General features: G+C 46.1%; 1 protein-coding gene across 1 annotated transcript in view; it reads right to left on the bottom strand.

Annotated features, from left to right (window-relative positions):
- LOC133419759 (uncharacterized) overlaps positions 1-27,549 on the bottom strand; it is a 113,954-nt gene that overhangs the window by 51,549 nt on the left and 34,856 nt on the right. Inside the window, exons 15-17 of the mRNA XM_061709171.1 lie at positions 27,325-27,498; positions 4,541-4,714; positions 276-449 (exon numbers count right to left, since the gene is read on the bottom strand). Coding sequence (XP_061565155.1) covers positions 276-449; positions 4,541-4,714; positions 27,325-27,498 — 522 coding nt within the window. The remainder of the gene's footprint in view (positions 1-275; positions 450-4,540; positions 4,715-27,324; positions 27,499-27,549) is intronic.

Here is a 27,549-nt window from a genome sequence, read left to right as displayed (position 1 = left end):
GTGGACAAACTTGTTGATACTCTTCAATTAAAGGAAGAAAAAAACACCCCCAATCACTGAAATGACCTGAAACTGACTAAACTCCAAACAGACGTTTATGTGAACTTAGTGGAGCCCGTCTCCTCATTCATCATCCTCACACAGTTCTGACCGACTGTCTGTAGCGCTTCAACCCGATCTGGGACCAGTTAGAGTTATTAAAACTCCCATCAACAATCCTTCAATATCAACCACAGTTCTAACTGTCAACAGTTGAACACTTGGTGGATTCTGACCTGAGAGACTCCAGGTGACAGTGTGGACTCTCCAGTCCAGGACACAGCTTCTTCAGTCCTGAATCCTGCAAGTGGTTGTTACTCAGGTCCAGTTCTGTCAGACTGGAAGACTGAGAGCTGAGAACTGAGGACAGATCTGCACAGATGTCCTCTGAGAGGTTACAACCACTCAACCTGCAGAGGAGATTAAAGAGAGATCATGAGGTTATTTAAGAAAGTTTATTTGTTTAACACTTCATGAACAAGACAACTCAAACTCAGCAGTTGGTTTTCTGTTGCCTCCATGTAGAAGTAATTTAAGACAGAAGACAATAAATCCCAGATCAATAGTGGCGAGGAATGAATTACCAGACGTTTGGATTGGACATATTAATATGTTAAGCTTTAAGGAGAAGCTCAACAAATTTCTGTTTACTCAGGGAGAATAAAATGCACCGTTGAGAAGTGAGCTATTGATTAGTTTTTTCTTAAAAAGAGGGAGTGTAGAGTCATAATGCCATTGTGCAAATTATAATGTTGTTATTTCTCTACTTTGAGCAGGTGTCCTAGTGTCTGTTGTCTATGAGTTGTGAGCATTATGTTTATCTATTTTAATTAATGATAATGTTGTAATTCAGCTCAACTCAACTCAACTCAACTCAACTTTATTTATAAAGCGCTTTAAAATAACCACAGCTATAACAAAGTGCTGTACATGAGAGGACACACAAGCAACGATAAAAGACAATAAAAACAATTAAATAAACAAATAAAATTACATAAAACCACTAAAAACAGAGCGAGGTCTCATACTGGGTTAAAAGCCAATGCGTAAAAATGGGTCTTGAGGTCAGTTTTAAAAGCAGACAGTGAGGAGGCCTGTCTGATGTGGAGAGGTAAAATGTTCCACAACTTGGGGGCAGCAACAGAGAAGGCTCGGTCCCCTCTGAGTGTTCGTTTGGACCTCGGTACCCCGAGGAGCAGCTGGTCAGCTGACCTGAGGCACCGGGCGGGGGCGTGGGGGTGAAGTAGCTCCGAGAGGTAGGGAGGAGCAAGACCATTTAAAGATTTAAAAACAAATAAAAGAATCTTAAAATGGACTCTAAAACGCACAGGCAGCCAGTGGAGGGAGGCCAGTATGGGCGTAATGTGTTCTCTCTTACGCGTTCCAGTTAGCAGACGAGCGGCAGCGTTCTGAACTAACTGGAGACGCGCAAGAGAGGACTGGCTGACTCCTAGAAAAAGGGAGTTACAGTAATCCAGCCGAGACGTGATGAAGGCGTGGATTACTGTTTCAAAGTGCTCGTGCGATAAAAAAGGCTTCACCTTAGCCAGCCGCCTAAGGTGGAAGAAACCTGACCTAACTACTGCGCTAACTTGGCTCTCTAGTTTAAAATCACTGTCCATTTTAAAACCCAAGTTAGTCACAGAAGACTTTGCATGAACTGCCAGGGGACCCAGATCAACAGAGGAGGAAGAGCAGAAGCTGCTAGGGCTAAAGACAATCACCTCTGTTTTCTTTTCATTAAAATTTAAAAAGTTTAGGGCCATCCAGGCTTTGATGTCATCAAGACATGCCAGCAGGGGTTTGAGGGAGAAGGCATCGCTCTTTCTAAGGGGGACATATATCTGGCAGTCATCGGCATAGCAGTGAAAGTCAATACCATGCTTTCGTAAAATCGATCCTAGAGGAAGCATGTATAAAGAAAAAAGCAGGGGTCCTAAAATTGAGCCCTGTGGAACCCCGTATAATAGCGGAGCAGGGGAGGATTCAAAAACCCCAAGACTGACACACATAGACCTTTCTGTTAGATAAGACCTGAACCAGTCCAAGGCGCTGCCATCAACACCCACTAGCTGCTGTAGACGATTCAACAGAATCTTGTGGTCTACAGTGTCGAAGGCAGCGGTCAAGTCAAGCAGAACAAGTACTGCATAGTTGCCACTGTCATTTGCCATTAAAATGTCATTAAAAACTTTTAAAAGGGCAGTTTCCGTGCTGTGCAACGTTTTAAAACCAGACTGAAAAACCTCCATAATACTTTGTTCTTCCAGGAAAGTTTTTAGTTGAGAAGAAACAATTTTCTCTAAGACTTTAGAGATAAAGGGCAACTTGGAGATGGGCCTGAAATTTGCTAACACAGTGCAGTCAAGACCAGGCTTCTTCAGCAGAGGCTCTACTACTGCATGTTTGAAGCTTGCAGGGACAACACCAGATGATAGGCTGCTATTTATGATCATCAAAATGGCCCGCCTTAAAGTAGGAAAAACTTCCTTAAAGAAGTGTGGGGGGACCACATCACGAGGGGAGCCTGACGGTTTAATATGGGCCACCACATCCTCTAACATTGACAATGACACTGGTTCAAAACTGTTGAACACAGCTGAGCTAAAAACAGAGACAGAGGGGTCAATGGCAGGTGGAGAAATAAGAGCTCTTGTAGAGACAATCTTGTCAATAAAAAAGTGCAGAAAACTGTTACACACAGAAACGGATGTTTCTAAACAAACAGGCTGTGGGAAATTCAGGACAGAATCAATTGTTTTGAAAAGAACACGAGGGTTCTTGCAGTTTTCAGTAATAATCCGTGACAAATACTGTCTCTTGGACTCCTTGACAGTGTTTTGATAAGAGCACCAGGAGTCCTTTAAAATCTGGAATGAGACCTGCAGCTTGTCCTTCTTCCACTTGCGTTCGGCTCTGCGACATTCCCGTCTGGCTGCACGGGTTCTGTCATTGAACCAGGGTTCGAGTCTAGCCTTAGGCTGCCTAGGTTTTAGAGGAGCCACAGAGTCCAATATGGAGAGGCAGGAAGAGTCAAACCAGGAGCAGAGCTCCTCCGTATCAGCAGAGGCTGGAGCGGGACGGATGGAGACAGCAGAAAAGGCAGCAGAGAAGTTGCCGGCAGTGAGGGGGTTAAAAGCCCGACGGAGCCGGACAGGAGCGCGATGTTTGACTGCCACACAGGAGAAGTCTATGCTGAATAAAATTGGAGCATGGTCAGAGAACACACACTCCCCGATCTCTAGGCTGGACACAGTCAGACCATGGGAGAGGACCAAGTCAAGTGTATGCCCGTGCTCATGTGTGGGGCCAGACACACACTGCTTTAGGTTAAAAGAGTCCACGATGTTTAAAAAGTCCTTCACCATCGGCTTTTCCGGACAGCAGACGTGAAGATTAAAATCACCGACGATAAGGACACGATCATATTTAAACATCACTTCTGAAAGGAAGTTTGAAAAGTCACTTATGAACTCCTTATTATACTTTGGAGGGCGGTAGATGACGGCGCAGAGCACCGGGTCCACGCGACCAACCTCAAAAACAGTCAGCTCAAAACTCGAGAAGGATGCAGGACACTGTTTGCAATTAAAAGATGCTTTAAAAACAGTCGCCGTTCCTCCACCTCGGCCCAGTGCCCGCGGGGAGTTAAAAAAGGAGCAATCGGCCGGTAAAAGTTCAACAAGTGGGCTGAACTCACCAGCGTCGATCCACGTCTCCGTCACGCAGAGGAAATCCAGATCCCGGGAGTTGAATAAATCCCTCAGGATAAAAGTTTTGTTTGCCAGCGATCTGGCGTTAACCAGGCCAACTCTGGTCGGAGCTGGAACTTGTGATCCATAAGAAGAACGCTGAACTCGGAGCGGTGTCCTCAGATTGTGGGGATTAATCCCTCGCTGGCGGAGCCGCGGGGAGAGGGGATTCCGCAGCTGGAGAAGAGCCACGTCATCCGAGCAGGTGACAGGTACCAGGCAGCTGTCAATGGGATCGAGGAAACGCCGGGACAGCGTGAAAGGATACAAAGATCCATGGGGTACAGTCCGGGAGCCATACGCGGAGCGAGCCAGGCAGATCCTTACTTTGACCAGACGACCACCACGTTTACCGCGGCGGCGTGGGCGTTTCCGCCGGGGAGGCAGCGCTGAGGCCCGCACAAGGTAAGCCGGGATTTCCGATAGGAGCGGAGGTAAAGTTTTTTGTCCCCCATGTTTAAAAACACTTAGATCTCTGACATTTCTTCGTAAACCCAAAAGGTACTGGCGATCATACACCAGTAGAGACTCGACTCTGGAAGTGTCAAGGCTTAAAAACACTAAAAACACGGATAAAAGTGGGAGCAACAGACGGCGTGCCACACACACTGGCGCAATCATGTCAGCTGATGATTCTGATGAGACCACAGAGAAACTGCTGTGAAAGGTCAGCAGCTAACGGGGATCGAACAATGCAACAAAACAAACAGTTCTAACGGTCCACAGTTGAACACTTGGTGGATTCTGACCCGAGAGACTCCAGGTGACAGTGTGGACTCTCCAGTCCAGGACACAGCTTCTTCAGTCCTGAATCCTGCAGGTGGTTGTTACTCAGGTCCAGTTCTGTCAGACTGGAGGACTGAGAGCTGAGAACTGAGGACAGATCTGCACAGATGTCCTCTGAGAGGTTACAACCACTCAACCTGCAGAAGAGATTAAAGAGAAATGATCATGTAATTTAAACATTGATTATTTAAATCAACAAATGAATGAATCATAGTATTTATGCGAAGATTGATCAATTCAACTATTAATCAATAAGTGTTGCTGCACTACAGTCTTGATCAAAACTGCATTTCTCTTCTCTGCATGTAAAGTTTCCTGAGATGAATCATTGAGGAGAACTGGTCTCACATGAACCTGAACTTAGTTGAACAGTGAATTTAACTGGTTTCCTCCAAGAACACAACATGTGATTGTAACTAAAACAAATGTGTCTGTGTTCGTCCTTACACAACTTTCTTGGAGGATTTGACCACTGGCAGCAGCCTCCGTAGAACCTTATCTGAAGCTGAGTATTCCTTCAGGTCAAACACCTCCAGATCTTCTGATGACAGTAAGATGAAGACCAGAGCCGACCACTGAGCAGGAGACAGTTTATCTGTGGAGAGATCTCCTGACCTCAGGGACCGTTGGACCTCCTCCACCAGAGAACCAGCATTCAGTTCATTCAGACAGTGGAACAGGTTGATGCTTTTCTCTGCAGACAGATCCTCACTGATCTTTTTCTTGATGTATTCAACTGTTTCCTGATTGTTCTGTGATCTTCTTTGTTTTGGTTCCAACAGACCTCGTAAGAGAGTCTGATTGGTCTCCAGTTTAAGACCCAGGAGGAAGCGGAGGAACAAGTCCAGGTGTCCGTTTGGACTCTGTAAGGCCTTGTCCACAGCACTCTGATAGAGCTGAGTCTCTGTGTTTCTTTGTTCCTCCAGCAGGTTGACTCCAGACTTGATGAAGGTCAGATGGACATGAAGAGCAGCCAGAAACTCCTGAACACTCAGATGGATGAAGCAGAAGACCTGGTCCTGGTACAGGCTGCTCTCCTCTCTAAAGAACTGGGTGAACACTCCTGAATACACTGAAGCCTCTCTGACATCGATGCCACACTCTCTCAGGTCTGGTTCATAGAAGATCAGGTTTCCTTTCTGCAGCTGCTCAAAAGCCAGTTTTCCTAGAGACTCCACCATCTTCCTGCTCTCTGGACTCCAGTGTGGATCCGTCCCAGCTCCTCCATCATACTTGACCTTCTTCAGTTTGGCCTGGACCACCAGGAAGTGGATGTACATCTCAGTCAGGGTCTTGGGCAGCTCCCCTCCCTCTCTGGTTTCCAGGACTTTCTCCAGGACCGTAGCAGTGATCCAGCAAAAGACTGGGATGTGGCACATGATGTGGAGGCTCCGTGATGTCTTGATGTGGGAGATGATCCTGTTGGTCTGCTCCTCTTCTCTGAACCTCTTACTGAAGTATTCCTCCTTCTGTGGGTTAGTGAACCCTCTGACTTCTGTCACCATGTCAACACACTCAGGAGGGATCTGATTGGCTGCTGCGGGTCGTGTCGTGATCCAGAGACGAGCAGAAGGAAGCAGGTTCCCCCTGATGAGGTTTGTCAGCAGCACATCCACTGAGGTGGACTCTGTAACATCAGTCAGGACCTCATTGTTGTGGAAGTCCAGAAGAAGTCGACTCTCATCCAGACCGTCAAAGATGAACACGACCTGGAACTCTTCAAAGCTGCACATTTCTCTGGTTTCAGTGAAGAAGTGATGAACAAGTTCCACCAAGCTGAACTTTTTCTCTTTCAGCACATTCAGCTGTCTGAAGGTGAATGGAAGCAGGAACTGGATGTCCTGGTTGGTTCTGCCTTCAGCCCAGTCCAGACTGAACTTCTGTGTTAGGACTGTTTTCCCGATGCCGGCCACTCCCTTCGTCATCACTGTTCTGATTGGTTCATCTCTTCCAGGTGGGAGTTTAAAGATGTCTTCCTGTCTGATGGTTGTTTCTGCTCTGTCTGGTTTCCTGGATGCTGCTTCAATCTGTCTGACTTCATGTTCATCGTTGACCTCTCCAGTCCCTCCCTCTGTGATGTAGAGCTCTGTGTAGATCTGCTTCAGAAGGGTTGGGTTTCCTGCTTTAAAAATCCCCTCAAACACACACCGGGACTTCTTCTTCAGCTTAGACCTAAGCCACTTTTTACAAACTTCAGCAAAAGTACCTTAATAAAAGTGGAAAAAAGAAACCAGTTAGTGTTTTATGAAGTTCAACTTAATTCTCTTAAAGAATCAGGATGTGAACCGACACTGATTGACTCTAACATTATGATCAGGGCTGCACATAAGTGGGCCGCCAGAGCGCATGCGCCGTCAAAATCCACAGTGCGCTGTCAATCTTGTGCTGCAAAGCGCTTTTGCGTACCAACAGCTGGGGCTCATATTATTGGTTGTGGCCAGACCAGAATACTAATATTAAAAAATCTATTGCGAGAGCTTTTCCCCAGAACTGCCACTCAAAGTTGGTACTGGCCAATCACAGCGCGTCCTTACTCCCCCTCCATGCTCGTTGCGGCAGTGGGTTGGGCAGGAAGAGAGGTAATGATCAGCTTTACTGAACAAACCCCGACACGTCTCGTCAAAATGTCCAAGAAGCAAGCGCCATTAAGTAATAATTTTGGCGTTCCACCACCACCAACTACAAAGAGATGCCAAACTGAACCACTACCCGAATCGAACAGAAAACGTGTGTTCGCCTAGAAGTGGCTGCATGATGTTACGCGGCGGCGCGTACCGTTTGTCGCGTTCCCGCGTATCCTACCCCATAAGCTCTGCGTTGGTGCAACGCGGAACCATAAATCAGCCAGTGTCCGTCACTGCGTGCAGCAATTACCTGCACCAGCAAGACGCTGCTCTCTGATTATGGCTCACAGTTTATGAAAACCCCAAATAAAAAATAAATTAGAGAATATTTTATGAAATCAATAAACAATTCCATCATCAAAATTATAACAAATAAATATTCAACATATCTTGTTTTGCATGTAATAAGACTAGGTAATATATTAGTTTCACCTTTTAAGTTGAATTATTAAAATAGATTAACTTTTACAACATATTCTAGTTGAATTATTGAAATAAATTAACTTTTACACCATATTCTAGTTGAATTATTGAAATAAGTTAACTTTTACACCAAATTCTAGTTGAATTATTGACATAAGTTAACCTTTACACCATATTCTAGTTGAATTATTGAAATAAGTTAACTTTTACACCATATTCTTCACCTGTAGCAATATTCTACACCTTGGCTGATGTGGACATACATAGCATAGGAGGCTATTTCAGCTGCTATATGGTTGGCTGTCTGTACAGTCATGCAAGTTCAATGCTATTAAAGAACACGTTTTTTCATATAAAATAAACAATTTTATGCAGTTTAGAAGTTTTGGGGCTTTTTTTTGGCTCCTGAAATCGGGGTGTCCTTTATTTCTATTTCTGAAAGTTGGCAACCCTAGGTGCAAAATATGCTTTTATACTGACTCTACAGACTAACACGCACCATCATTTGTTAATTAATCTTTATAAGTGAATAAATATCGTTTTGCCTATAACTTATTCCTGCATCCCTCTTTTATCGATCCGGCGAGACGGGTCACCGCGTTTTTGGAGCCCCAAGTCACATATCCAGGGGCTCCTCTGAGCACCAGACCAAAATAATTATGTGCAGCCCTGATTATGATGAGCTTTCCAATATTGAGTAGAATCACTTTTACCACCAAAACACCTCTGAACATTCAGGACGTGGAAGTGACAAGAACATCTGGGGGTCCTGGCGTTTCTAGTACCAGGATGTTGGCAGTACAGCCCTGATGGGTTTTGGGTTTGTGGGTTGTTGTGTTCTTGTTATGGTTGTGGTGTCTGTGAAGTGGATTTTCCAGGTTTAGGATTTGAAAACACCAGAAGATGATCTGGGGTCCGTTTCACAAAGCAGGTTCAACAAACGATGAGTCTAATCCTGATCTCTTAGTTGATCTACTCTGAGATCAGAAACTCTGAGTTTTCGGTTCCAGAACAGCGGATTTGAGTTAATTTACTCAACTCTAAGTAGTTTCATCTGGAGTTAAGCGCGTGCGTGAGGGAAATATAAAGCCATCATCAGTAGAGCGCTGATATAAGGATTCACCATGGCAACCGGCGACAACAAAAGTGCGACATACTTTTTCTTTTTTCTTTTTTTTACTTTATTTATCATTTCAATTTACAAAATCCCTTTGAGGAAACATTAGTTTGCATCTCAAGATCCACATACTTCACGCCACTGGAGGTAGAAGTGTTAAAACGTGCGTATGGCGAGTATGAGAGCATATTTCGGGAAAAAAATGACATTTTACTGTAATTTAGATCAGGGCCGTCAATTGGGTACAGCAGCTGCCACACCTCGGTTTTAGGGGAAAATGTAAATGTTTTTTTTTTTAATACATTTATGGAATTACTCTGTGTCTATTTGTATTGATTTATCCTATTATTTAATACAAATAAAATAACTACAAAGGCATATCAGAACAACATGATGGATTACAGTATATTATCTTTCCCAACACTTGTATACCCCCCTCGTATCTCGAAATGTGATGTCCCAGCGTCCCTGAAGACAGTGGTGGCTATCAATCTCATTTTTAGTGCGCTCTGCAGTGTTACTAAATTACAAAAATGAAAAGGAAGCAGACAACCACACAATTAAAAAAAAAGAAAGAAGGCAAGTGATGGGTCCAGAAGATATTAACGAGGCTTTTAGCCACTGATGGATTAATTATGCAAGTTCATCTTAAAGTAAGATATAAATCCTCTTATACATCTGTTTAAGGGAAATATTTGACTTTTTTTACTCTCCCTCTCCTTTTTGCATTTGGACTTTAACTGTTTGAAGTTAAGCTCGGATGTCCCTGTGATATTGTTGCACTGACATAGTGAATAAATTGAACGAGTTAAATTGCGTTTGTTAGATAAGCCTTTTCTGCTCTCTAACTCTGCCGCTTGCTGTCCGTGGTGCAGAAAACGGATGCGTATTGCGTAAAGGCCCATTGGCTGAATTGACGCCACTGAGGGAGGAGACAGAGAGAAACTCCAGGTTCGTTGAAATAAACCTGCTAGCGACCAGGTTAGGTTCAGAGCGTCTGTTACTACGGTAACTGACCGAGAGCTTAAGTTACCTCTCTTTGTGAAACAGGCTAGAGTTACCCCTCTCTCTCTGGTTTGAGTTACCTCCCTTTGTGAAACGGAAAACTCAGAGTTTCCCTCATTTCAGGGTTAACAGACACAGACACAGACTTTTCACTAAACCTGCTTTGTGAAACAGACCCCTGATCCAATAATCTGCAGAACCATCAAGACACACTGGAGTTCAGCAGGATTCCTGGAAGAGGAAACCAGGACTAAAATCTTTCAGTTATATTGTGGTGTTGGTAGATTAAACGTGTTTATTGAGGTCCACTGCTGTCCTGTACAGGAATAGTGCTACTGTAGAAGGGTGCTGGGACCATGTGGGGGCGACTGGTCTGCAGAAATGTTTAGCTGGGTGTCAACGGTCAAAATAACCTTCATGTGGATCAAGAATGCAGATCTGATTCCAGCAGAACATTGTTGGAACAAGATGAGCAGAGTTACTCCCTTCATCTTTCAGTGGATTTAAGGTTGTGGCTGATCTGTGAATGTTGTTCATCTTCTGAGGCATTCTGGGTCATTTATCCAGCAGCTTAAATGTTCAGAGAAATCCTCTTACTGCTCTGCACACGCTCAGCCAGCTCCTCCTGCTTCATTCTCCTCAGGAAGTTCACTGTGATCTTCACAAACGCCTCTCTGCTGCTCCTCCTCTGTTCTTCATCCTCACCCTGCATCACATGCTCTAGGGATTCTGGGTAATCTGGACTCAGACCCCTCTGGATCTTCTTCAGCTCGTTCTTCACAAACATGACAATGTCGTCCTCCAGCAGCTGGAACAGAAGACCACATGAAGGACACAATCAGACTGAAACCACGGAGACAAACATCAGACCCATGTTGGACAGACTGACAGTCCACTGGTCTCCAGAGACCAGCATGGAGACAAACATCAGACCCATGTTGGACAGACTGACAGTCCACTGGTCTCCAGAGACCAGCATGGAGACAAACATCAGACCCATGTTGGACAGACTGACAGTCCACTGGCCTCCAGAGACCAGCATGGAGACAAACATCAACAGAACAGGAGAAGCAGTTGTTGTTCATGTACAGACCAGAAATATGGAGTCCAGCTGTGTCTGATGCTGCTGGACAGACGGACCGCTGGGAGGCTCTGAGCTCTGCTGGTCCACTCTGTGGAGGAACCAGGAAGAATTAGCTCACATCATGTCTGTCCTCACAGAGACAAACACCAGCTGAAGGTCCATGAAGTCCTGTTTGGATGAGGACTGTCCATCAGAGGACTGGCTGTGGTGCTGAAGGTTTACTAGTCCTGCTAATCCACTGAGAACGTACATGTGACCTCAGTGAAAAGTTACAACAAGATCAGGAACATGGACAACTGATGGAGACATGAAGCAGCTGAGGAACTCTGGATCATCATCAGGATCAGTCCTCTGGAAGGTGAGACCTCCAGATGTGTCAACCAGAGGAAAAAGCTCCTGACAGGAGATGAAGATCTATGAGGAGGAAGCTCAGATCACCATCAGGTGATGGAGGACCACAGGGGTCCAGGAATACACGGATCTACTCAGGAAGAAACATGTGGACATTTCCTAACATGAGGACTGATTTAAATACATTTAATGTGTTTAAATACATCTCACCTCTCTGAAGAAGACTGTTGGTCTCCTTTAAAGTCAAATAACCAGCCCTTTGAGTGGTCGCTCTTCAAGGACAAACAGCTGGGTTCATGTTCAAGAGAGTGTCTTTTCTGATGGACCCTGATAGAAGACAAAAGTTCACAATGTAAATATTCTATTTATATGAAAAAGAAGTTATTAAGATAGAAATATTTAGTCTATTTAAAAAGCATTAAACATAAATCATTGGCAGCGTTTTGATACACTCACCTTTTTACAGCAGAACGTTGCTCTCCTTTAAAGTCAAGAACATATTCCATTGACTTGTCGCTCTTCAAGGACACACAGCTGGGTCCAGGTTCAGGTCCTGGTCCAGGTCCAGGTCCAAGTCCAGGTCCAGGTCCAGGTCCAGGTCCAGGTTGATTCCTTTAATAATGAGGTTTGGTGATGTGAGTCTTGAGCTCTGACATGCAGAAGAGTCAGGGACAGTTAGAGATGCTCATCTCACCTCTGAGCTTTGCTCCGACTCTCATGTTCCCCACACAGAGAGGTTTTAGAGGGAGGGACTCCCTCCTCTCTGTCCTCACACTGGTCCATTCTGCTGAATTCAAGTCCACATCAGGTCACACACACACCTTCATCTGCAGAGGAAACACACATCACTGTTGTTGTACAGAGATCAGCTGATCCTGCACTGGTTTGCTCCTCTCTTTAGTGTTTATGTCACTTGAATGCAGTCAGAAACCAGTGGGAGGTGGAGGGAAGTCACTGATACAGCCGTATCTGCTGATCCGAGCTGCTCTCAAGCTTTCTCTTAGCCCATTTGTATTTATTATTTATATACATATTTCTTACTATATATATTTTTTGTAGGATTACAATATAGTAATATGTTTATACACTGTACATGTGTAAATAACAATAAAAGGAAATCTATTCTATTTTCTCCTTTTCTGTTTTCTCCTTTTCTGTTTCTAAGATTAAAAACATTTAATCCTGTGACAACAGAGTTTTACTGGACAAACAGGAAGTTGGAAATCTGATCTTTTTTTTTTTTTTTTTTTACCTTGTCTGCACACATATTATTGATTGATACCATGACGGTAGAAACCAAAAGTGTATATGTGCGCATTATTACTATATTTAATATATATACATATATATACGCACACATATGCGTACACATACATAAATATACACATACAAACCCAGTGGTTTTTTTTTTGTTTTTTTTTTGGGGGGGGGGGGGGGGGGGGGTGACGACCTCCACTGCCAATCCAGGAAGCAGGAACACACGGAGACACACGTCAAGCACTGGAAATCTGCAACAAAAAACCACAAACAAAGCACGAAACCGGCACGGAGCCAACCAAAACAATAACAGCAATCGACCTAAATCTTGATATCTGATCGCAGTCTGAGCTAAGCTATCGCTACCGCTACCTAAACCCAAAAACTAGAGAGCCAGCATGCAAGTGAACAAACCAGTGTGTATATCTATGTGTGTGTGTGTGTATGTATATGATCATGCGTGTGTGTGTGTGTGTGTGTGTGTAAATGCATGTGACTAAGTGACTATATGTGTGTGTGTGTGTGTGTGTATGTGTGTGTGTGTGTGTGTGTGTAATAAACCAAACAAAGCTCCACCTGAAGTGTATCTATAGTGGGGGAGGGGGGGGGAGCAACCCCGCCACCCGCGAGACCAGAGGCCGACACGGAAGAGCCCGGAACCCAGGCCACCGGCAACCCCACAGAGGGGAGAAGTAGGAGGAGGCAACCCACCGCCTGCGAGGCCCCCCCCCCCCCCCCCCGGCGGCGGCCGAGGGGGCCCGCGGGCGGGGCCCCCACGGCGCGGGAAGAAGCAGCCAGGGATCCCGCGGCGGCGGACCGCGACCCAGGCAATCCCCGGCCACCCGGTCCGGGCCGGACACGCGGCCAGGAGGCCCTCACCCTTCAGGCCAACGACCCCCACCCGGCAGGGGGCCAGCCTGCCCGGAGAGACAGAGCCGCCCCGGCCGCCGACGCGGGCAGGCGCACCCGTCCCCCACGAAAGTGGCCCTCCAAGACCAGAGGGGCGCCCCGCCGCAGAGGCAGCGGGGGGGACCGGAGAGAGGGAACCCCCCAACAAGGCGACACCCGTGCAGGCCCGACAACGGAGGGCCCCAGACCCAGGCATCCCATTCATTCATCCATTCACCTATCAGATACCTATACTAATAATAATATAATATACTATACATAATAATAATACTAATAATAATAATAATAATAATAATAATAATAATAATAATAATAACCATCTTTGTATAATATAATATTCATAAATTATTAAGTTTTGATGTCCTGCCAATGGAGGCTCAAATCCTCCATGGCAGGACCCTTCCATACCGCATTCTCACCGACACAGACATACAATCATGCACCGTTCCCCCCTCCCCGGGGGGGTCCAGCACCGACAGAAGGCACCCCAGGCTGCACGGCGGGCCCCGCCAGGCCCGGGTAACCCGACCCACCTATCCCAGGCCAGTGAGGGAACGCGGGTGATGTGGGACCCCCTCCCGCCCCTGGTGTTGAGTGCGTGTGATTAATGCCATAAAAACAGGGAGGGGGGAGGGCCAAGTATCGATTGACACCGACCCGCCCCCCCTCTTGAACTACGTGTCCTTGTCAAATGTATTTATTAAGTGTTGAATGTGCAGTGTCTATTTTGCTGTTAAAACCGTGAGGCGGGGAGTGCCGGGCCCCGCGGGACAGTGCCCCCCACGACCCGGACCCCCCGCCCTTCGCCTATGTACGTATGAATCGTGTAGGGGGGGAAAGAGGGGGAGCGGAGGCCGAAGCCAGGAAGCAGGACCAGCAAAGCCGGCCCTGGTAAGACACCCGCGTCCCCCCACCGGCCGTCCAGTAGACGGGGGCCGGCCCTCCGAGCCGGGCCAGGGCCCCACCGTACCTCCAAGGGCGCCCCCGGCGGCGCCGGAGCCCCCAGACGGAGGGGGAAACGGTCCAACATCCTCCCATTCATACTGACAACATAAGACATAGATACCTGGGAATGGTGCCACCCCGCCGTCGCGCCCGCCCGTGCACCCCCCGGTCAGGGGAGGCCCGCTCCCCGGACCCGGCCCCACCCCCCCCCCCGAGGCCACCCCAGCGGACACCCCAAGGGTCACGGAGTCCCCACATCCGCAGGGGCACTTGGCCCCCGCCCAGCGACGGAGGACCAAGGCAGCAATGCCCCCCCAGCGCAGACAGCCACCCCCCACCCAGGCAGGGCCGGGCCCTCCGGGTGGGACCCCCACGTCCACGGCCCAGCCCCCCCCGGGAGGCCCGGAGATGCCCCAGCCACAGCCCCCCGCCCGAGCCCTCCCCAGCCACCCCCCCCCACCGCCATGAGGTAACCCCCCCCACAGGCCCCCAAGGCCCCCACCGGCTAGGGACAGGGCCCCGCGGCCCCCCCCACCGCCCCCAAGGGGCCACCAGAGGCCCGCGCCCCAGACCCCCCAAGCCGACCCCCAACCCCAAGGGCTACGAGATCACCACCCCCCCCGCCCCCACTAGGTAACAAAGCCAATAAACGGGGACCACAGAGAGTGCAATTCAGCCGAATGTTGTTCAGTGGAGGGAGACATTATCTCACTACTAATATGATCTGATAAAAGATTCCTAAAATGGTTGATACATAAACTGGATTTTTGTTTCCAATTTACTAGAATGGTTTTCTTTGCGATACATAAGGCAGTGAGAGGAAGTTGGAAAATCTTGAAACAAGCAGAAAGAGACTGGGCCTCTACGTGAGTCTGGTTCCTGTAAATGTGAAGAAGCTCAGAGGTGAAACTGTCCTGCAGAGACACGTGTCCTCCTCCTTCACAGCCTCATCACACAACAGTTACACAAGCAGCAAACAACTTCCTCCAGTAACCACGCTTTATTTTGAAAGGCTTCACAGGAAACAGCAGTCTGACTTTAATGCTGGAGACGACAGATTCATTCCAGGAAATAAAAACACCAAAGTTTGATCGATGAAGAAAACTAATCATCGGCTGATCATCACAGTGTTTCTGATCAATAATAAAATAAAAATGTTGTCATTAACAATCATGTAGATTTGTTTTCAGAAACAAGAATGATCAAATTTTGCAGGTAAATCAGAAGTGAGAACGAGTTCTTACCTTCACCTGTTTGAGTCAAAAGACAAAGTTCAGGAGTGAGGGTTAGAGGCGGAGTGGGGGGTGGAGCGAAAACTCCTTTAACATGACAATACACAACAATATACAACAATATACAACAATATTCAAGAAAGACAGAACTGGTAGAAACTACTAGTAAACGAAAACTAGAAAACTAATATGGAGGACAATTTTCATGTCTTATTCAGCTTTAGTGGGGTGTGATTTAATCCGTTTTAACTTTAGTAATGTATTACTTTAATTGTTTTATTCATCTTGTATTTTTATTTTCTTTATTCATGTACAGCAATCTTTGTCCAAGGTTACAAGTAACTTTTGTTTTCTCTTAACAGACCAAAACACATTCCCACAGAGAACCACACCGAATGTCTGAAAAAAGGTCTGGTGTAGAACTTGATCAAGGAAACACTCCTTAATTTAATTTCCCCCCTCAGCCTAAAAAATTACCTTTGCCTTCCTCCTCAGCTGCTGGGACCCACTTTATATTCAAAACATGTGCAATATCTGTCTACCTCATACACATCCTACCTGCTTTTTTGTACTGTTTTTCCTTTCTTTCCAATACTGCACTACTTTATTTTTCATTTCAATGTATATACTGTTTATATTTCGTAATTATATATTTTTCCTTTTTTTATCCTTTCCCTGCATGTGTGTGTTGAGTGTACTGCTGCTGCACACATTGAATTTCCCCATTGAGGGAGAAATAAAAGGCAATCTTATCTTATCTTAAAGCCTGTATAAGGAATAAACATTTTGTTTTCTGGTACAAAAGGGCAGCCCCCCCATAAAACCAGAGTCCTCATTCAGCTAATGATCGGATCCTTTTTTTTCCCACCACACTCATGACATTGTTCAAACAAAAAGAAATATAAATGTGTTTTGAAAAAAGTATGGAGTAGCACTGGAGGGATTCGTGGCCAGCCCTTCTTGGGACAAAATTGAACGATGCAAAACAGCAGATTTGTTAATTGTGGTTAATTACTATGATGTTGAGGTGCCTTACAGTGCCCGGAAAGCAGAGCTAAGTCATGCTTTGTGTGTGTGGACAAAGGTGTGCTACCCTCACTGGCGGTGTCTGCGGGTGAGGCGGAGGAAGGCGCACAGGTGGGGGAGGTGAAGGGTGTGGTGCTGCTGGTGTGGATGAACCGGCCTTTGATCCCTCTATCGGTATGTCCACCCAGAAGCTCCATTTAGTCCTCTGGATAAAGGAGGTGGAAACGAAAAATAAAGAGCTTGAAGTGCAGGCGATGCATCATCGTCTCAGAGCTCTTGAGCTTGAGAGAGAGCCCCTACTGCCTTCGCCCCAGCGTCAAAGCTGGGTCTATGCTTCTGCTGGGTTTGATATGAGTAAGCACATAGCATTAGTCCCTCCGTTTCAGGAGTTTGACGTCAACTCTTATTTCAGCGCTTTCGAGCGCATAGCTGCTGTGTTAAAATGGCCCAAGGAGTTCTGGTCACTTTTTTGCAGTGTAAACTTGTAGGGAAAGCCCTAGAGGTTTGTGCGAGTTTGTCGATCGAGCCGAGTCTGGACTACATGACATTTAAAACTATTTCGAGCTCATGAACTTGTTCCTGAAGCTTATCTACAGAAATTTCAAAATAGTGATAAAACTGCCAACCAGAGCTATGTGGAAGTTGTGTCATACAAATCCCAGATCGGAAACGAAAATCTAGAGTATGTCATGTTAATATGCTCAAACGTTAATTTTCCCGGGAGAGTGCCCCTCAGACACCTCCTGCATATCAGTGTGTGCCGCTCCTCCTCCATATCATCACTCTCATGAGGGGTTAACAGAAAAAAAAGTGGTTCAATGCCCGTTGCTTGTTTGAGAAATTTAGAAGTTCTGACTGATTTGGAGTCTTTCTTGGCTCATTTGTCCGATTCTGCTCGTGCACATATCATGCATTTGATAGAGGATAACTTGTTACTGTTTTCTGATCATCCCCGTCAAACTTCTGTTTTGTTTCATGGTATTGATGTGGAGGGCAATAAAACCCATTAAGCAGCATGCATATAGGGTTAATCCAACCAAAAGAACTGCGATGCAGCAAGAGGTGAGCTATCTTATGGAACATGGCTTGGCCATTCCCAGTACCAGTGCGTGGAGTTCTCCCTGTGTGTTGGTCCTAAAATCTGACAATACTTTCTGTAATGAAAAAAATCAACTCTACCACAAAACCCGATTCGTTTCCTCTTCCTAGAATGGAGGACTGTATCGACAGAGTTGGCTCAGCCAAATTTGTAACCAAGCTGGACCTGTTAAAAGGTTACTGGCAAGTTCCCTTTACACCGCGGGCCTCAGAAATATCTGCTTTTGTTGCACCCAATACTTTCCTACAGTTAGGCCATTTGGTTTGCGCAACGCTCCCGCCACCTTCCAGCTCCTTATGCATAAAGTCCTAGCTGGAGTGAGAAATTGTGAAGCATATTTAGATGATGTGGTTTCCTACTCCTCCACTTGGTCTGATCATTTAGAAACTCTGTCACTCATTTTCAGCCATCTCAGCGAAGCCTCCCTCACTTTAAACTTAGCAAAGTGTGAATTTGGCAAGGGCGCTGTAACCTATCTAGGTAAGCAGGTTCGGACATCAGCAGGTGTGTCCAGTAGCAGCAAAAGTGAAGGCAATTATTGATTTCCCAGACCCAGAGTCAAAAAAGACATTACGTCGTTTTCTCGGAATGTGCGAAATTCTGTAGAAATTTCTCTGATGTGGTTGCTCCCCTCACTGGACTTGTTAGTCCTTTAAGAAGGTTTGTTTGGTCCCCTGCTTGCCAAGCCGCCTTTGAATCCGCTAAAGCTTTGTTGTGTAGTACAGTCGTTTCAGCTGCGCCCAGCTTCACTCGCCCTTTCAAGCTAGAGGTAGATGCTAGTTCGTGTGGTGCAGGTGCTGTTCTTCTGCAGGAAGATGAGCAGGGCGTTGATCATGCTATCTGCTCCTTAAAGTTTAACTGGTACCAATTAAACTATAATACTATGGAGAATGAAGCTCTCACCCTGCTGCTCGCCCTGCAGAATTTTGAGGTATATATCGGGTCCAGCTCACAACCTGTCCAAGTCTTTACTGACCACAACCCAGATGAACAACTCTAACTGGAGGCTCATGCGTTGGTCTCTCCTTCTACAGGATTTCAACCTGTAGATTTCTCATAAGAAAGGTTTAGAAAACGTAATTGCAGATGCTTTGTTCAGGAATTTGTAAATTTCACTTGAATTAAACATTATAGGGGGATGTTTAATTCTTGGGAAAGAGGGTGTTACGACTGTGGTCGTATTTAAGTTAATATGTTTGTGTTTTTCACAGCGGTCATCTGTAACAGGTGTGTCAATTCACTTTTGATTATATGTATTGTGTGCATCTGTGGCCTGTTTTCAGAACTGTACCGGGCCATCTGATAACATCAACGACAATGGCTGAAGAGCAGCTCTGGGGCGAAGTTTCACAGACTTACCGCTCACACACACACACACACACACACACTTATTGATAACCACACCCCCCCCCATCTTCAACGCCTTCCCTGGCTCACCCATTATCAGCCCCCCTGACACGGTCGCCGGGTTCGAGCGCCACCAAGCCGCGGCGATCACTTGAATGTACAACAAACAAACTTCAACTTCATTTGGAGGGATAAACACCATTATATAAGGAAAGGAGACCCGATTAACCCCTTAGATGAAGGAGGTTTAAATGTAATTGATTATGAGGCTTTGAATGGGTAGGAGCACTGGGTGATGAAAATGGGAAAAAATCAGGGATAAAAAATATATAAAAAAAAAAAAAAAAGTTACAGTGGCATGCCGAAGATCTTTGACATAGATTTGAACAAGTTTTCTCTCAGCTCATTTTAATGCATGGGAGCTTTACTTACTTGTAAAAAGAATAAAACACTTAGTTGTAAAAGATTACAACTTATTTTTTATTATACTATTCCAGGATTTGTCCATTCCAGGATTCCAGGAGGTCACATAGCCCGCAGCTACATGGGGGGCCTCCACAGAGACCATCCCGGCCCGGACGGATAGAGGAGTCCACACTGTTGTGGTCTTATGTTATAGCCAAACTCTGTAACTCTAACTGTGGGTAACTTATGTTATATGAAATAACACATACGGAGGCGAGGCTGCAGTTAACTCTGTTTAGTGCCGCTCAGCTCAACACGCAGTTACAACTCCGACCAACATAGTCGAGCACCGAGTGCTCGATCAAATACACCACATCTCCCTTTTCCAATAATGAGATGTGTTCACATATCTGGTTACACTCTTTTTACCATAAACTCTCATGCGACAAATATTGAACATACTTCTTCAGTAATACATATTTACTAACTAAATAGTACTAAGTAGCACTTACTTAACATTAACAAATAGCCTTCTACTGAAGCATTCTTTTTTTTTAACCATGTCAATAAACTTTTCCAACATTTAATTCCCATAACCCTTGTCTGTCTTTTTTTTTTTTTTTAACTGTTCCAAATTTAACAATCTGGTCAACTGTCCATGACTTAGTCTCTGAACCTGACAGGGCATCTCACCACTCTGCCACTTCTGGTGTGGCATTTGGTGAGTCGTCCACGCTCACAGGCGGAGGATCACGTGGTGGTGGTGGGTCTTGTGGTGGCAGGTCAGCAGACCCAGGTGTCTGAGGGTGTTTTACATCTAAAATCTCGTGGGGATCAGTGTCCCTGAACAGACTAGGATGTACCTTCCTCAGATGTCGCCTATTCCTCCTGAATGTCTTTCCTGCTGGTGTCAGCACATTTTAGGAGCGAAGCTCTTGTCTCCGGCTCGCCACTACGGAAGGCTCCCATCCGCGCCGTGTCTGCATATGTACGGTGGTGCCGGGGATTAAAGCTGGTAGTAGCTTGGCATCTCTGTCGTGGTATAAACGCTGGTGCGTCTGCAGGTCCTGAATCCTACTGTGCACGGGCTGCGGTGTCGACTGCTTTAATACAGCACTGGAACAAGGAAGTGTGCTCCACAGGACTCTTCCCATCAACATTTGTGCAGGTGACATGTTCAGTCCTGTCACTGGCGTGTTCCTCAGTGACAGCAGCACCAGATGTGGATCTGTGCCAGTTTGCATCGCTTTTTTCAGTGCATGTTTCACAGTCTTTATGGTCCTCTCGGCAAGTCCATTGGACTGTGGATAACCTGGGCTGGAGTGTGTGAGTCTGAACTCCCATGAAGCTGCGAATGACTGCATCTCACAGCTGGCGAATGGAACATGATCGCTCACCATCTCTCTGGGGATCCCGTGCCTGGCGAAAACAGACTTCATTTTCAGAATTACCGAATGAGCTGTTAGATCAGGCAATTTCAGCACCTCAGGATATTTTGTCAGATAGTCCACTACCAAAAGATAGGACCGACCTTTCAGCTGGAAGATGTCAGCTCTAACTTTCATCCATGGAAGCTCTGGGACATCATGTGTGATGAGTGGCTCTTTCTGCTGTTGTGGCTGAAGCTGTTAGCACTGCACACATTTCTCCACCATCTATGTCACACAACTATGTCGTGTGACAGGCCCGGCCAGTAGAGGACTTTCCTTGCTTTGGCTTTTGTGCGCTGCACTCCTTGGTGAGCTAGACCAACACACGGCCAACACACGGCCAAAGTTCCGGGGGCCGTCCTCGGGACCGGGCAGACCGGCGAAACAGTTCCGGGGGTCGCCCACGAGACTGGGCCGGCCGGCGAGACAGCTCAGGGGGTCGTCCTCGAGGCCGGAGAAGACCGGCGAGACAGTTCGCGGGGTCGTCCTCGTGGCCGGGCAGACCGGCGAGACAGCTGGGGGGGTCGTCCTCGAGGCCTAGGCTTGGGCCTTGGCGTGGGGCTTGAACCTTGACTTGGCGGGGAACCTTGATTTGGCGGGGAACTTGGATGACTTGGACGACTTGGCAGGAAACTTGGATGACTTGGCGGGGAACTTGGATGACTTGGCGGGGAACTTGGATGACTTGGACGACTTGGACGACTTGGACGACTTGGCGGGGAACTTGGACGACTTGGCGGGGAACTTGGACGACTTGGCGGGGAACTTTGACTTGGCGGGGAACACATGATATGAGGAGCCAGCTGAGGGGGAACCCGGGTCCTTGGCACTGGCTGAGGGGGAACCAGGGTCCTCGGCGCTGGCTGAGGGGGAACCCAGGTCCGTGGCGCTGGCTGAGGGGGAACCCGGGCCCGTGGCGCTGGATGCGGGGGAACCCGGGTCCGCGGCGCTGGCTGCGGGGGGTTCGGGACCATCACCGGAGCAGGGGCTGATGCCTCCGGGACCGACGATGCGCCCAAGACCACCGCCGGAACAGCGGTTAGCTGGGGCTGGCGCCAACGCAGTCGTCTCTCCAGAGCCTGAATGCTCCTGGGCCCACCCCGAGCCAGGTGTTTTCCCCAGAAGGGGGATTCCAGCTCCTCTGGGTGCCGCCAACCAGGAATAAAGAGTTCTGCCTCCGGTTACACGTAGTCCCAGAAGGCGAAACTCTCTCCTGCTGGGTCCATACCGGTTGGTTCCGTTCTGTCACCGAGTGGTTGGATGAGGACCCAGATGCAGGAGAGTGAGAGGCAGGAGTTCAGCAAAAAGGGTTTATTTAAAAAAAAGGCAAGAACCAAAAACGCTGCAGAGCAAAGCCTGAAAACTTGGCAGGACACATGGAGGAAGGAAACAGGACAGAACCACCAGGAGCAAGGGAAAGACAAGACCAGATATACACAAGGGGGTAACGAGACACAGGTGTGAACAATCAGGGCAGATGGAGGAAATGTCAACCACTGACAATAGTATGGTGTAAATAAGTATATTTGTATAAATATTTATATGGGCATGTGTGTACAAATATATAGAAATACTCAACTATGTGTATGTATGTATAGGTAACTGTGTGAGTACAGTGTGTGAGTAATTATAGTATAGTTAATTATACGTGTTAATAAATGATTAGTGAATGGGGGTAGGATTAAATAAGTTTACACTTCTTCCTACTCCTTTTTGCACATGTAATTAAGATATTAAGTGTTAAAGTATGAAATTCTTTGTTTTGTTGTTTTTTTGTTTGCTTTGTTTTGTTTTTCTTATCTTCTCTTTAATTGTAATTATATTATAACAGTTTTAGACATATACAACATGACGACAAATGCAGTGCTTACTATAGCAGAAGTTTGCAATATTGAGTTTTTAGGTTATTATACTAATAATGATAAACTATATATATATAGTAGCTATATAGTACTTTTAAATATATTGTTACAAAGTACTTAACACAATAGCAGAGATCTAAAGCCAACAAACAACTTAAAACAACAGGAGAAAGAATATTAAGAAATAAAGCTTAGGGCCAGTTCCCATGTAAGAAGCTTTTGTCTTGATAACACCCATCCCTACTAGGAAACAATTGCTCACCCAAAAGAAAAGTAGCAAAAGGTTGCAGAAATACTGCAGCAAATATTCATCAGATGATACCAAACGCCCTTGAATAAAGGATGGTTTTAAGAAATATATTAAAATATCTGAGATGTTGTGCATCTGATCCAGATCTCTGGAGATGAGGGATGGATGGATAGATGGATGGATGGATGGATGGATGGATGGATGGATGGATTGATGGATGGATGGATGGATGGATGGATAGATGGATGGATGGATGGATGGATGGATGGATGACATGTACAGACTCAACTATCTGTCCAACAAAGAGAGTTTCTCTGACAGGAGGAGACTCTTCAGACTGAACTCAACACAGAGACACTGAAGAACCAGAATCAAAACCAAACCTGAACCTGAACCCAGGGTAGAGAGGTTCAGTGAATGTGGTGTAGAAGGTGTGGAGGAGGATCAGTCTGTCAGAGGAGACGCTGTAGAAGGACAGAGTTCCAGCAGGAACGTCCACATACACTGCTACTCTGTCAGAGACTGAGGAAGAGGAGGAGGAAGGTGTTTCTATTTTATTGTGATGGACATTGTACCGACCATCATCAGAGCAGTTCAGACTCCAGGAATGATCGTTCCATCCAAACCAACAGTCATCAGAGTGTCCTTTCCTTCTGATTCTTCGGTAACTCACTGATACAGAAACAAATCCTCTCCTCTGGACCTCCCAGTAACAGCGACCCGTCAGAACTTCTCTACACAGCAGCTGATACCAGGAATCAAACCTGTCTGGATGATCAGGATATGACTGATCCTCCTCCACAGGTGTTATCTTCCTGTTGTTGTCAGACAGTTTGATGTTGTTGTAGACTGTGTTTGTGTCGATGGTGAGTTGACAGGAATCTGATGGAGACAACAAACAATTATTGATCTCTCATTGATCACTGATGGGCTCATGAATGAGTGATCTGTCAGTGTGAAGATGGTTGAATGTGTGAATGAAATAAAAACATACTTACACTTCCTCAGACCCGGTGTCAACCATCGTTGTCCAGCAGGCTCCACTCTGAAAGGAGGAGGGGGGTCAGATCAGCACAGTCTCTTTCAGCAAACATGGACATTACATGGCTCTCACACACTGATGAAGGAACAGTCCAACACTTGGACAGATGCACTTGAATGCAGCATCTCTGAAGTCCTGTCCTGTGGTCGTCACGTTGCAGCACAGTTTGAACACATTCTTTTCATCTGATTTCATCTTTGCTGAATCAGCAGCAGGAGGAGACCATGTCATGCATGAGTAAAGGTGCAGCTGTTATTGTGCTGTGATGGGCCTGAAAACCACACTGCTGTGGTTCTGGGATGTTTTGATTGATTGATTGATTTGATTTATTTTGTACATGTAAAAGACAACAATTGAAAGAGAATATAAGAAAACAAATTAAACAAAAAAAGAAAAACAAAGAATTTCATACTTTAACACTTAATATCTTAATTTACATCTATAATTACCCCAAGAAATTTAGTGTCATGTAGCTGTACCTGTGCTTGATTGTTTTTATTGTTTCCAAATGTTTACTGGGTCAAGAACGGCTCAGAATTGTGAACTGCATCTATCAGCTCTGTTGCAGCACCAGATGAGCTGCAGCAGCTCCATCTGCTCAAAGATCTCTGTTCAAAGCCAGAGAGCCACAAAGATGATGTCCACAACACCATGAAGAGTCCAGCACACTGATATCCTTCCGTCTTCATACCTGAGAGTGTCCAGTCTCCAGCAGGGATCCTCCAGTCCAGCAGTCAAAAGCTTCCCTGCTGACTCTCCTGGATGGTTGTAGCTCAGGTCCAGCTCTCTCAGATGGGAGGGGTTGGAGCTCAGAGCTGAGACCAGAGAAGCACAGCCCTCCTCTGAGATCAGACAGCCTGACAGCCTGCAGACACACAACATAACACACATGCAGAGACTCTGAGAGAACTGCTCTGAGACTAAGGCTGCGTCCCAATTGACCCCCTCGCCCTTGTTTTCTTCACTACCCCTAACTTTTGCGCGTTCCCGTGAGGGTAATGGTGTCCCAATTCCTCTTTTCACCTAGGGGGAGGGGGCATAACGAGGGCGAGGGGCTGAGGATAGCCCCTTCAAATCGAGGGCTTTCACATGCTGACTTTGCGAGCGAGGGGGTATGAAAATTTCCCAGAATGCTTCGTCATCATTTGCGGACTGAATCAAAAAAAAAACAAGGCGGACATTTCTTAGTGAATAAATCAATATTTTGAGTTAGTTTCTGCATAAAAATGCGTTTTGATTACATTTCTAGCGACAAATCTATATTTTACTTTCATAATATTCACTCAGTGAATGTACATAATCCCTTTTTTGTCCATTGTTCGCGAAGAATGCACCGGAGTAAAGGCTGTTAGGTTACGCCGTAGGCTACGTAACCTACGCTGTAGGCTACGTAAGCTACGCCATAGGCTACGTAACCTACGCCGTAGGTTCTGCGTCGATTTGACTCGCCGACCGAAGGCAAACAGGCAGACTCGTCTCAGAGAAATAGAGAGAAATAATCCTGTGACTCGTCAGATTTGTTTTGGATGTTTCTGATATAATAGTTTTCAGAAACCACAAAGTAATCCAGCTGTTATCTGCGTAATTTACACACTTTCAGATAAAGTTGCCGAAGATCACGCCAGTATAAAGGGATTTATGGTTCCGCGTTACACCCACGCAGAGCCTACGGCGTAGGTTATGTAACCTACGCCGTAAGCTCTGCGTCGATGTGCGCGGCGACGCACGCCGTACGCCGTACCCTACGCCATAGGCTCTGTGTCGATTTAACGCGGACCCAAGCTCCAGAGCCGGCAAACAGAAATCTCGAAATTTTGGAGCAAATTTCTTATCAGGCGTAGCTACAACTGTTAGATTTCATCTATTAAACCAACATCTTCATAAATGATTTATTTCAGCCAGCGTAATTCTCAACAGAGCTGCAGGTTTCTCTCCCGGGACGACGGAGCAGCTTGACCCGGCGGACACGTCTGTTCTCAGGCTGTGAGCTGCTGCCTTTCCCCGGGGGTGGCGGCTATTCTCATCTCCGAAAACATCGGGTCAAATTTCTTAACAGGCATTATTTGGATAAACTGAGCCCCGGTTGCGGATCTTAAAGGTTACCTTTATGCCTGAAAAAATATTAAAACTTAATAAAGTGCCATATTAACAGCGCTACAGCTGAAATTAAAACAGCTTTTGGCTCTCTGCTTCCTGATCAGGGTAGGGATAAAAACAAGGGGGAGTAGGAGAATGGGACAGGCACCTGGGCCAAGTGCCCTAGATTTCAAGTGCCCTAAAATATCCCCCTTCTTTTTTAGGGGGTAGGGAAGAAAAGAAGGGCGAGTGTAGAAAAGAAGGGCGAGTGAAGGGGAATTGGGATTGGGCCTAAAGCTGACTCTGTCCTCGTGTTCACCTGATGATGGCGCTGAAGGAAAAGAAAAACTGGAATTCACCCTGAATCCAACAAATGTTGCAGAGACGTTTCAGCCTGAACTAAACTTGTGGATGAACATCAACATACAAAGAGTCCCACTGCTGCTGAGGCCGACAGCATCCAGATGTGGAGAGAGACGTGTGAAGAGCATCATGTGACCTGAACATGTGGCATCACACTCCATGACTGACGTGTCTGTCCTCAACACTTTGGTGAGTTTTACAACCAGATAAGTCAGCTGTGTTTAAAGATCACTTTAATGAGCTTCATTTCAACTGAATAAACATTTAACTTTCTGACTCTTTCTCAACCAAACAGCGTTCGTGTTTCCAGGGATGTCGTTTGGTCTGAAATATTCTGAACTCTCCAGAAACAATCTGCTGCTTTTTATTCAAGGTCAGATGATCAAAAATGGATCAATGACAGAATATTGATCAGTCCAGTACCTTGTGGACACCCAGACACAGACTGAGTCGAGGTTAGAAGAACAGACACTTCAGCTACTGAGGTCATCACCATTTGAAAGTTATTGGTGCTCCAGTTTGATCATTTTATGGAAACTAATTCAATATTAAATAGGAAACATTTCAGAGTCTGACATAAACATCTTATTTGACAACTTTTAGTGATAAAGAAGAGGTCAGATTAGAGAGGGGAGTTTAGAGATGTTCACATGTGGACAATCTTGTTGTTACTCTTCAATTAAAGGAAGAAAAAAAGACCCACGATCACTGAATTAACCTTTATGTGGACTTGGTGGATCCCTTCTCCTCGTTCATCATCTACGCACAGTTCTGACCGACTGTCTGTAGCGCTTCAACCCAATCTGGACCCAGTTACAGTTATTAAAACTCCCATCAACAATCCTTCAATATTAACCACAGTTCTAACGGTCAACAGTTGAACACTTGGTGGATTCTGACCTGAGAGACTCCAGGTGACAGTGTGGACTCTCCAGTCCAGGACACAGCTGCTCCAGTCCAGAATCCTGCAGGTGGTTGTTACTCAGGTCCAGTTCTGTCAGACTGGAGGACTGAGAGCTGAGAACTGAGGACAGATCTGCACAGATGTCCTCTGAGAGGTTGCACTCACTCAACCTGAGGAGATAAACGGGAAATGATCGCGTAATTTAAACATTGATTATTTAA

Source organism: Cololabis saira, chromosome 19 (assembly GCF_033807715.1).
Source record: "Cololabis saira isolate AMF1-May2022 chromosome 19, fColSai1.1, whole genome shotgun sequence".
NCBI classification, from domain to species: Eukaryota; Metazoa; Chordata; class Actinopteri; order Beloniformes; family Belonidae; genus Cololabis; species Cololabis saira.
This window is presented reverse-complemented; position numbering and strand designations above follow the sequence as displayed.